This window comes from Fusarium vanettenii (assembly GCF_000151355.1).
Source record: "Fusarium vanettenii 77-13-4 chromosome 1 genomic scaffold NECHAsca_1_chr1_3_0, whole genome shotgun sequence".
Classification (NCBI taxonomy): domain Eukaryota; kingdom Fungi; phylum Ascomycota; class Sordariomycetes; order Hypocreales; family Nectriaceae; genus Fusarium; species Fusarium vanettenii.
Genome location: NW_003315881.1, coordinates 2802116 through 2814496, shown reverse-complemented (window position 1 = coordinate 2814496; position 12381 = coordinate 2802116). Strand labels below are relative to the sequence as shown.

Genomic DNA, 12381 nt, shown 5'->3' with positions numbered 1-12381 from the left:
GTCTCTTCTCACTCTGAGAGTGTGAGTGCGAGTGTGAGTGAAGCTTGTTCGCGGACCCGCAGACTCGCTGTGGGCGATTGCGGCTCCGCTGCGTCTCCGTCTCCGTCTCGCCGGGGACGGCGGGGGCGGGCTCCACTCGATACGTACCTGCCTGCCTCCCCCCGCTCCCCAGCGCTTCCACCACCACCTACACAACAACTTCCAGTCAATCAACGACTGCCTCCCACGTCCATCGAGGCTCAATTTGGTCCATGCTTCCTCCGGATTTCATCGTCCTTGGTCAATGAGTCGAGGCTTAGCGGCTTCTCCCCAGGATCCATCTCGTTTCTGTCAACACCAACGGCTGGGACATCTCCAACAACATGGGATCCCCCTTCTTCGAGAGCCGCAAACACAAAAACACATCATCACTTCCGCATGCTCCGCATCAAGTCAGTGGCTGAACGGTGATATGGAAGTTGTTGTAGAGCCGCAATTTGTTGGGATTGGTGACCTAGATACAGTCCTCTTTCAGCCCCAATCTGACTGAGAGCTAACCCTTAAACATACATGCCATGCCATGCCCTCCATCCCCATCCATCTCCAGCAGCAGCAGCAGCATCTACGGGTCCGCGACTCCATGCTTCTACCCCGCTAGATCACTCTCATCCGTACATTCTGCGTACGCCTCGATTGCATAACCCCACATCCGGGGGCCGCAGTCTTTCTCCTCATCCCCGACATCAGGGGACTGGCCGTCGGGTCAGGGACCAACCAACGTGGGCGTGAGGATAGGCACGCACGTACCGGGTCCAGATAGGCAGATCTGACCCCAGACTTCCGTTGCTACGAGCGTCACGACAGACACGACAGACACGACACGTTGGCTGGCTCGTTGCGGCTGCCACATGGACTGACCACTCGACGCCCCGTGTCCATCGCTCATCCGCACCGGCCCATTCGTGGCTTAGTGGCCCCTGCTTTCCCTCCTGGTCAAAATGCCTCTCGAAATGGACTGATGTCTGACTGCTTTCCCTCCGAATCGTGACGGCAATCTTCGGAACTTACGATGGCCCCCCTATCCCCCAGATTCTCACCCCAGACCCTCAACCCTTAACCCAGGGCACGGCCATCCCCGGAATCTCGCCCCAGATTCACTCCCCAGACTTTCTTTCATCCTCCCCAGACTCTCAGACCATCAGACCCCATGCTATCGAGCTCAGACTCTGCGCGGTTTCTAACGCGGATGCCGCCGAGAAACTGCTACTACTCTGAATCTTGCTCACAGAGATTTAGATTTGCGAGAGAGATTCAGAAAGATTCAGATCTGTGATGTTTCCTCTCTAAGGAGCCAAATTACTGACTTGTTTGTCTTCTATGGTATATCTGGCCCTCCATGCTCCATGACTCCTACAGACCTGTCGAGTATTCTCTTGAAGATACCCGAGTTGGACCCCTGAAAATGGTCCGACATTTCCAAGAGCAAACAGAACTTGCTCGGCTTTTGGTGAAGCCTAGCAAACACTCAGAGAGCTTGGAGCACCCAGGCTGTTTGACGCCAGCCGTTGGGAGGCGATCAGGTGACATGCACCTAACGCTCCGAGGTAGGCAGGCACTACTGGTTCTTTCGGACACTGGCAGCAGTCCTTCAGCCAAAGGCAGAAGATTATTTGGATTGGCTTTTGGTAATTTTCTACCTATTCAACGGTTTGATTTGCTGGGATGTCTCTTCAGCCAATGGCATTGCAGACAGTATCTGCGAATAGCCGCTGAGCTGCCAGTGATGAGGCACTGCCAACCTAAAAGTCAGTGCAGCACAAATATGCTCAGGCTGTGAATCATGCAGGATGTTGCCTCAAGTTCCCGTGCACTTTCATTTTCAACCCACAACAATCATTTATCCATTAATCGCATCGCACGCCGCCCTCGCGCACGCGCGCTCGATCCGAACTCCTCACCATGGCCGTCCTCCCTGGAGTATCCCATGTATCGGTGAATGTCAGGGTCGCCGGAGAGATTGCGACAGAACATGAAGTCGCAAGCGATCAGGCCCCCGTCAATGATGCTGACACAGAGCTTCCTTCTACCCACTGCTACATCGAGGCAAAAACTGGCGCGGAGTTCAGTGTCGAAATGACAGTGAATTCCAGCTTCCATTTCCCTCAAAACAGCAACGCTCTCTCGATGCATGTCTACATTGATGAAACTTGGATGAGGCACAAGTTCGTCCGAGGGGGAGATTTCGCTGGACTAGCGACCAAGACCATAGAAGCCAGTGATACACTCTGTCACGCGGATCAAGATGGTGGAGAGCCTGTTTTCAAAAACTTCACGTTTTCTACAGTCGTCACAAGTATGAAGTTTTGCTTATCCGCTTAAAGCAACAATCCATAAGCTAACAACGGACACCAGGCGAGACTGTGGCTAGTCAAGATATGGCCAGTGAGGTAGAGCGTGTTGGAAGCCTGGGGATCATCGAGGTGGCTTTGACGGCAGGAATAACCGGCGAGACTGTCACTCTCACTCCAACCAATGGCCTCCAAGACCAAGAGCGAGAGATCCCGGAAAAGGCATTGAAAGGCAGAGAGCTTAGCCATCGGGGGACGTATGTCTCTTACCTGAGATGGTATCGCTTGAAACACGTCGCTGACGAACCGCAGCCTGACAGCCAGCACCAAACCCACCAATCGAAACGGCACCCAGATTACTCAGGTCGAGGAGCTTGGAACAATCTTCTTCTATTATCGATCCCACGGTACGGGAGTGACTTCACCAAGGGGTAGTGGAAGGGGGGTGACTGATCCGAGATACAGAAGCCCTTCAGCGGGAAACGATTATCCCACGGTCTCCGACACCAGAAACACAGGCTCTAGCCGCATCGTCTCCGGTTGGAGCTAACCTCTCGAACCTCTCCGAGGACGAAATTCGGCGTCTAGCTAGGGAAAGATTGCGTGACCTCCAAGTAAGCTACCGCCCACACCGTCTAGCGAGCTGCTCCCATGCCAAAGGATTCGACCCAACGCAGTATATTCTCACCATGTTGCTAACTTGAAGGCCAGGTCAAGACTGAGCCCGGACGCGTCAAGAGGGAGGCTGAATCTGTGCCACGAGTGGTCCGGCCTCTCAAGGTGGTCAAACTGGATGACGGGAGAGAGGCCTTTGACCTCACCGAGGACGATTGAGGCAAAGCATGAGGTTTTGTGTCTTTTCATCTGTGTGATTTGGCGATGGTGATGGCGTATGGAATACGGATTAAATGTCTGACTGTGGCAGTCGGAATCACTTTGTGGAAAACACATGGCGTTGTGGGAAAAGGGACTTGACGGCGTATCGGCAGTCAACCACTATGATGAACACGTTGAAAGCATCTCGATTTGTAGTGCGAGCTTCAGAACCAACAAGTTAATGTTTTTCATTATTGAGTGGCGTTTAATTTAACACTATGAACGTAGTCGGGGTTCTAATCTCTACTTGCAACGAGATATTGCTGGCATCTGGCCCTGGCAGCATCTCGTGTTATTCCAGGTTAGTCAAACAATGGAGGTAATGCTTGACTACCTACCCAGTTGCAACTGACACCAAAGCCCATGGGAGTAGGGAATGGGAGATTGAATGAGGAGAAATCTGTTCGATGTAGATGTGTAGGCTATTTAAGCCATTCGAGTACTCTATTGTTGTCATTAGCATTGCTTGTATCGTATCTGACGGTTGATATAAGGCTGGTTGGATTTGTTGGCCGGCGACTACGTTCCATTGCCAACCCTCACTGACGCAAACACCAATAGTATTGTCCAACATCTAGCCTGGATTGCTTACATACTTCCTGTACCATGGCAGCGCATCCCATTTCTCCTTCTCATGGTCTACCAGTGCCTGACGAAACTGCTTGACCATCTCCTCGACTTTCGCCTTGCCGGTAAGGTGGGAGCGGCGTTTTAAAGTCCGAAGTGGTACTCCGGTCTTAAGGGCTCTGTGATGCGCTGTGCAGCATCTTGCTCGTGACCTACATGATGCGAGGACGAGGCGGGTGTGTCTGAATGCTCTGAACATGGTCGTGTCTAGGTTAGGACGTTGTGAACAGGGAATATTTGAGGATGGAACAAAGAGCTCGGCGATGATGGATGAAGACACGTTTTTAAAGCCAAAATTGTTTCTAAATTACTACCTCGAAATGGAAATTTTATTAAAACTTCGATTGGCACATGATGGCCATAACAATTTGATCTCGATGCAGTGGGAAACTCTCATCACCTTGAGTCTATACGTTAAAGTCGGGCCTCCCGCTTGCGATCACATGTACGTACCCTTTGGCTCGGGCAGGGGTTGCGCTCCACGCATGTACCTGCAGCGATTGGTGCAAGTAGCTCCGGGGCTCCCTGCCAAGCCCGCCCAAGCGTGAACCTCCTCCGTCTCCTTTCACCGAAACCCTCATGACGTTGCATCTCGCTCAACTCCTCAGCAGCTCCTGCTATCGCATCCATTTAATCGATCATCTCGCGTCTCCCGCGCCGTCGCCTCGATCCCGACAATGCCCTCGTGCGGAAATGCTGCACCTGCCTCCGCATAGCCGTCTCCAACTACGCGCTCATCGCTGAGGAGGCTGTCCTGTCCTCTCCTCTCTCGCAATGGCGCCAGACGGACCGAGCAACATCCGCGTCTTTATCCGCTGGCACGACCAGACTGTCTTCGCCGGCGAGGAAGTCAAATGTACCATCACCTTTAAGAATGTCGCGCCAGGTCCGGGTCAGCCCAAGCAGCCGCCGCCGCAGTCGGAACGGAGTCGACTGGCCTCTCCTTTGCTTGGGAGGCCCAAGTCCAACCATGGCTTGACCCCGCCGCCGTCGGCATCCTCGGGCAGAGGCCATCGTCGCTCTGCTTTGTCTTTGAGTGTGCCGTCGTCGCAGACTCATAGTCGGTCGGGCTCGGTACAATGGCCGTCTTCTGCGAGCACAACCGATCGCCAGCCGGGACACTCCCACAAGCGCTCGATCTCGATTGTCTCGATTGGATCAACAAGTACTGTTGAGGACCATCTCCAACGAAATGAAGTCCCGACGCGACCTCAACGGCCTCATCGCGGTCACGGCCGTGCCTCTAGTTTACAGATTATCCCTCGGGCCCAGAGCCATCCCTCGCCTGGGCCTCATTCTGGTAGGTAGCGTTACTCGAGTTTATGGCCATCAGCTAACTTTTGGACTGCCAGCATCATTCTCTCCTCGTTTCTCTAGCTCACCTTTATTCCATGCTTCATATCCACCACCCGATCGATTTGGCCGAATGTCTAGACCACCTACAGCTCCTAATACACCAGCTCTTATCGGCCGAAGATCACCGAGGGCCTCTCCGAGACCATCACCGAACCCAGTACCGGAATTCCACTTCCCTGCAGCGCCGTCGCCAACCGCGGAGGTACCACCAAGCCTATCAAGAACAACAAACGAGAGCATGCTTAGCCCTAGAAATGGTGCAGCCGAGTTCAATGGCCTGGCCGTGCGCACTAAGGATGGCGTTCCAACGATCAATGAACAGCCTGCTCCCGCTGCCCGGATTCTGGCAAGCAGCGGCATCTTGGGAGGAACACCAAGAAGCAGTGGAGAATTTTACTCCGTCAGCAACAACTCGTCGGAAACCCTCGTGTCGGAATATGTGACACAGCCGCCAGTACGGGGGCACGCGCGACCTCTTCGAAGAAGTCTCGGTATGCCATTGCCGCAATCAAGAGCACCAGAGTCTTTGATGATGGGATACGCCCAATTACAAGGCTCGTTCACACTGGACGGATCGCTGATCAGCCTCAGCCCCTTCGACCAGGTCAAGAAGAAGGCCATTGTCGGTCAAGGGGGAGGTGTTGTTGGCCTCGAGTCCAAACGTGATAGTGGCCTCCTGGGAGGTTTTGGATGGAGCAGACTCAGCAGCTCCTTGGGCGACTTTTTGGGTGGCGGAGAGCTCAGCACCATCAAGGAGATGCGTGGAGTGGCCAACTCGAAATCAGTACCTCTCCTTACGACACCACAGTCTATTCTTTTTGTTGATTTGCAACTGGCACCCGGAGAAAGCCGGGTATTTGAGTATTCGTTCCGATTACCCAAGGGACTTCCTCCAACTCACCGAGGAAAGGCAGTCAAGATTTCCTACAGTCTAGTTATCGGAACTCAGAGGGCAGGAGGATCCAAGGAACAACAGGTCAAATCCGTCGAGGTTCCTTTCCGAGTCCTTGGAAGTGTGAACAGCCACGGTGAGATCTTGGGACACGATCTCATGAATCCCTATATCTTGCTCAGAGACCAGGCTCAGGTTAAGAGCCCATCGAGCACTGGCAAAGGAGCAAAGACGAACGGAGTGCAAGGACGGCAATCTTCGTTGAACGATTTCCTCCTCTACGTGGACGACCTGGTGCACAGGCCCCGAGATGAAAGTGGTAGTATCCTTCTCTCACCAACAGGCGGAGGAAACTCGAGACGACCGTCAGTATTTGAGGACGCGGGCACTGCCCAAGAGGCAATTCATTTGGCGATTATGAGAAGCAACATGACGTCCGGGGGACAACAGAGCCCCAACCGATTTGAGATCGCCCGCAACGGACAACGAGTTGGTGTTGTTATGCTTACAAGGCCGGCATACCGACTGGGAGAAGTTGTTACCATGGCGATTGATTTCACAGATGCCGATATCCCATGTTATGCGGTACACACTACGCTCGAAACATCAGAGAAGGTAGACGCGTCTTTGGCGATACGATCCGAGTCGAGCATTCACCGAGTGACACGAAAGGTACACTCATCATCATCTGAGGCAACAATGTACTCACGCCGCGTCACATTTAATCCGACAATTCCGATAACAGCTACTCCGGAGTTTGTGACAAGCGGAGTGAGTCTGGATTGGAAGATTCGCATCGAATTTGTGGTGCCATCGCAGGGGAATGATTCCTCCGACAGCGTTGAGCGACTGGCGCCTCACCCACTGTTGGAACAGATCTCTCAAGATGAGAAGGGTGGCACAGTACTTGTGGCCGTGGAGAATCTGATATGTGAGAGTTTTGAAATTGCGGTACCCCTGCGCGTCTACGGCGCAGTTGGGACAGGACTCGAGCGGCTTGAACGAGATGAGGCTTCAGAAGAGGGTCTTGTAGTATGATGGAGTTGGATTGACGGGCAAAACTGTGCTTGTGCTGTTGGATATTAACCATACTTATGGGATGGATGTTGGTTGGCTGTTTACACAGAATAGCGAGGGAGGAGGAGCTCCTGAAGATGGACATGCTGGGGATTAACAGAACATATACAATGGGGTATAGTCAGAATAAAAGACCATTCTGGGTCTATGGAAGCACGAGCTATTAGCATGAGCATGAGGATATGTGACTGAAGTATAAGAAGTGAACCGGAAATGTTTCATGCGACCATGGCCAAGACCGGTAGAGTGGGAATGGACACTGACACGGACCTCAGACACGGATAAGAAAGCATACGCGGCAGATGAGACAGCTGACAGTTGACAAAGGGACGCGGCCTGAAGCTAATTGTCAAAGCCTTGAAAAAAAAAAGGGGATTGGGATTGGGATTGGGACTGATCGGCTGGTTCAAGAGCCGGGGTTTTGGTGGGATCGGCTGGTCTGCCACCAACAGCCACCGTGCCGGGACCCTTGGATGAGGAGCGAGACAATCACGTTTAATAGGTACAATAGCGAGAGGCGCAAAATGGCTGAGATGGCAGGTATGGTGATAACGAACCGACGGGCGGTGGGAGAGACCTCATTTCGCAATGTGCCAGGGTCAAAGGTTGGCGACAAGGCATGGATTGGCGGATAATAGACAGCTTTTCTATTCGAGGAAAGGACTCATGTGGCGTCGAAGCCTCGGGCAAGATTTGCTTCTTTGATTGACTTGGTGCGACGAACGAGGCTTTTGGACTGGGTGGGATGAGGTTCTTTGTTGATGTTGTTGTTGGTGATGATGAGCGGGATCCGCCAACCGCAGCACAATGATGAGAGGCTGCATGAGTAGTGTGGCTGTTGATTCGACAACGGAGAGGAGATATGTGAAAGGCGCTGCTGAGAGGATGCAGGCTGAACCTCGAAGCTGAGCCCTGAAACCCAGGAATACCAATACCTCAGCTGTCAAAGGAGCTCCCCCTGTCGATTGCCCATCCAGGGCCCCTTATCATGATCACCAACACGAAGACTCTGTACCCAATTCCCAAGGCGAGGCAATCTTTCACCACCGTCCTTGCCGGAAGTGATTCGAGGTGACAGCCACTAACGGGAGCGCTAAAAGCCGGGATTCCAGAGTCAAGGGCAAGGGTCAGCTCTCAGGCCACTGGTCAAGAGGGTCGAGACGTGAAGCTGACCGGAGGGCGGGCAAGCCGCCAGGCGAGAAACGTCAGGCTCTGCTGGCCCGTGCTTCCCGCTTGCAGGCGTCCCCGGCCAACGGACCCACCAAAACAAACCCCGGCCGGTGGTCGGGGCTCCTTTCCCTTGGGAAGGACCTTGGCCTCGGGCCCTGGGAGGGAAGGCAGGCAGGAACCCAAGGTTTCGTGGACGGCAAGAACCATCATTTCAACATTCCATCCAGCAGGCCGGACTCAAACCTTCCTTTCCTTCTCTTCTCAACCACCTTCATTCACGCCTTTCGAACCATCGTCACTCGCTTCAATTGTCGCTCATTTGATCACTTGCTTGTCAAAAGTCACTGTGCGCATGACTCCTTTCTTTTTTTTCTTCCCACTTCCAGCCCCTCTGTGTGCAGTAGCTAACCGCTTTCCACCCCCCACAGCCTTTAAGCTTTGCAGATTCGACCTCTCTTTCATCTTTCTTCTCCTCCCCCATCGGCCCGTGTAGGTCCGCAGCAGCTCCCCGACTTACACCGCCCGTCATCCACTTCTGCAAGCATCATCCCGATTTGATTTCTCTTGGGGCAACCGGCTTGTTTCTGTCTGGCTAGTTTTGTTTCTCGGCCGATGCTAGAGAAAACACCTGCTCTCTGCTCTTTCTTTGCCTAGATCTTCGCCTCTGAACTGACACCACTTTTCAATGGTTCTGTCTTGCTTCGTCTGACCTTTCTCGACCCTCTCGACAATACTCTCTCCTCCAGTATCTTCTCCCAAGTGTCAATGGCGGCGATATGGCGGCGACTCCCTCCCACGGCCGCTTCAAGTTCACTCCCTCCAACTCTCCCTTCTTAGCTCGCCCAACTCGGTCCTCCAGGTCACCCATGCGCGGTCGCACCACCTTGAATGACTCCTCCAAGCTCTCCTTGAAGCGTGTTATCGGCACTACTTGCTCCTCGCCCACGGGCTTCGACACACTCTCCTCCTCGTTCGCTTATATCGCCGGCGGCGCTGTTGTTGTGGTGGATATTAATGGCGAGAATCACACCCAACGCTTTTACCGAGCTCGACCAACTGCTGTACCCTTGTACTCAGTAGCAACATTTCAGAATACACCTTCAACACCGACAGGAACTCCCAAAGCCAACGACAGCCGTGGCCGTGTTGCACCGAACTTTCGAAACTCGCCTCATACCTCCACTGACTGGAACGAATCCCCCGGAAGCAACACATGGACCAGTCGTGAACGAATCAAAGCTGCTACATGTCTCGCGCTGAGCCGAGATGGTAAATATTTGGCTGTTGGCGAGACTGGATACGCTCCTCGTGTCCTGATTTTTAGCCTACACGATACTTCATCGGATACCCCCCTCATCTCTATTAGTGAGCATGCTTTTGGCGTCACAGCCGTAGCATGGTCCTCAGACACTCAGTACTTGGCATCCCTTGGTGCCGCCAACGATGGATTTATCTATGTTTGGAAGGTCGACCCTCGCACGGGTGCGGCCAGGCTCTTCAAACAGAACAGGTGCACATCCTATGTCAAAGACATGGTCTGGATGGGCAACTATCTCATTACGCTTGGAGTCCGCCACGTGAAGATGTGGAAGCCTGATGATGGGCCAGCCATTTCTCCTACGAAGCAAAAATTCTTGAACGACCAGCCACCGGCGTCGACTCCTCCCTCCCAGAGAACCCTACCAGGGCGTAATATCTTGCTGGGGTCTCTCCTGGAAACTACCTTTACTTGCGCTGCTGTTGTCAAAGACTCCGGCCTTATCCTTTGCTCTGAAACGGGCGATGTGTGCATTCTGGACGACGACGACAGGCAGATGAGGTTGCAAAAAGTCCTTGGTCTGGACTTTTCTATCGCCTCGATTGCCATCCGAGGCAATCTTGCTTACATCGGAGGCAAAAACGGCCATTTTGCCGTGCTGGATGCTCAGGCTGTCTTGGACGGCAAGCCCGCATCAGCATGTATCCGCGAGACGACAACGCCTTCCACAGGGCACGTCGCGCTGGGATTTCTGGCGGACAAGCTCGTGACTATCGATTCACGGCATTGTATCGACATCTGGAACTATGATCATGTTCCAGGCAAGGATGCCCAAGCTGTAGCCAGCGTCCCTATTCCTGGCCATGGACAACCAGTTACGGGCATTCAGATGCTACAGAAGCCGAATTATCTGGACGCATCGTTCCTGACTTGGACAGTCACAGGGAATGTTACTTTCTGGACACTGGAAGGCCAAGTCAAGGCCTGTGTTGACGTCCCGATTGAGATCACCGAGTCGGAAAATGACTTGGTGGGACCCATCAACCAACTAACGTGCGCTCGCACAACGAGTGATGGCAAGCTGCTCGTCTCAGCAGACCGACTTGGTGTCTTGCGCGTCACCGACATTGCGACAAAGGACTCCATACTCGACATTAAGGCTCACACGGCCGACTGCCGTTGCGTGAGCGTTTACGACACCGGCTCAAAGTTCCTCATGGCTTCTTGCGGTAGGGACCGCACGACGCAACTTTTCCACCGGACAGTGGATGGCTCTATCGAGCACTTCCAAACACTGGAATTTGCTGCCAAGGTCGTCCAAGTCCTCATCCCGTCTGATGACAAGGTGTTGACTTGCTCCTTTGACCGGACGTTGCAAATATACGACATTATTACAAAAGAAGGCGATCCAGATGCTATCGCCGCCATTCCTTCTAGGGTTATTTCACTAAGAGCTTCTCCCAGTTCCATGGTCCTGGGCCCCGGCCAAAGGACTGTGTTTGTTTCGCTTTTGGATCGATCCATTTGCCAATACGACCTCAACACGGGTCGCAAGATTTCTTGTTTCAAGTGCACAGACGAGGGCAGGGGGGAATCTGCTGTTCTCGACTCGCTCTCCTTTGGCCAATGGCCACCCAAAGACCAGGATTTTCTATTAGGGACATCCAACACGGACAAGTCCATCAGGTTATACGACGCCCAAACGGGCAGTTTCTTGGACCGCGAATGGGGACACACGGAAGCAATCAACGGAGTTTGCTTGGTTGAGGATGAAGATGGAAGCCGCAAGGTAGTGAGTGTTGGCTCGGACGGGACCATGATGATTTGGTTGTTGGATCTGAACGATCCAGTCCCCGGTTCGACGAGTAGGGATCCATCGCCGGCTAAGGATATTGTTTCTGGACGGCCGCCACTTCGGAGAGTATTGTCAAAAGCTGAACTGGCCGAGTTTCAGCGCCCTTCGACAGCATCAGGTCGAAGATCACCACCACGGACGCTCCAGCGACGGACTTCTCGATTCAATCTGGCTGCGAGTGTGACAAGGACGCCGACAAACACCTTCCCAACGAGTCCTGGAAGCACAGCTGTGGAAGATACGCCCTCACGACGACCTTCAGGAGACAGCCGGGTCAGCCCTCCAGTTAGTCCCAGAGCAAAGGTCACTCGGCGGCCATCACTCCCGGCGTTGGGGACAACTGCTCGCAAGAAGACATCATCCTCCAATCTACGGTCTGGTTTTGGATCATTGAATATGGCGACAGAACAGACCTGTCGTCAGTTGCGAACATACCGCAAGAAACTTGCTTCCTCGGAACCCATCAGTCAAGACAACCTGACCGAACTGGATCAGGAGCTGCGATTGACAGCGGCTGCGCTTGGTGATCGGGCCATTCGGAGCAAGGCGATGAACGAGACGGTCTTGAGTGGCTTACTCGACCAATACTCGGAGAGGCTGGTGACATTATTAGATGAAAAGCTGCGCCTTAACTATCTGCCCAGGGACCTAACAGAAAGGAACCTAACAGAGAGGGACGGAGAAAGTCCTGATTCTGAAGGCCAGCCAAGCGCAGATGGGGATTCAAGTTCCCTCTCGCCATAGTATATTTTGGTCTCATGTGTTATTACGGGACTTTTTTTTGTTTGTTCATTTTCATTTCTTACCCGGGTCAAGACGGCAACGGCGTTTATGGTTGATAGATTTGCGGGAAAGGGCGGCCAACGAACAAGGTTAAGCGTGGAGCGTACTCCGCTTGCCGAGTTCCATCATGATACCACTGGGTCTGGAGTCTTGTTGATAA

General features: G+C 53.2%; 2 protein-coding genes across 2 annotated transcripts; both read left to right on the top strand.

The window, feature by feature from the left end:
- Nucleotides 1–4604: 4604 nt before the first annotated feature.
- NECHADRAFT_31059 (uncharacterized protein) lies at nt 4605–7116 on the top strand (the record flags this gene model as incomplete). The annotated part of the gene is made up of 2 exons (XM_003054402.1): nt 4605–4686; nt 5183–7116. 2 exons carry the CDS (start codon nt 4605–4607, stop codon nt 7114–7116), a joined length of 2016 nt encoding a protein of 671 aa, XP_003054448.1.
- A 1985-nt stretch (nt 7117–9101) lies between these two features.
- NECHADRAFT_90277 (uncharacterized protein) lies at nt 9102–12182 on the top strand (the record flags this gene model as incomplete). Its single annotated transcript, XM_003054401.1, has 1 exon — nt 9102–12182. The coding sequence occupies one exon, from the start codon at nt 9102–9104 to the stop codon at nt 12180–12182; it is 3081 nt and encodes a 1026-aa protein (XP_003054447.1).
- Between the last annotated feature and the right edge of the window lie 199 nt (nt 12183–12381).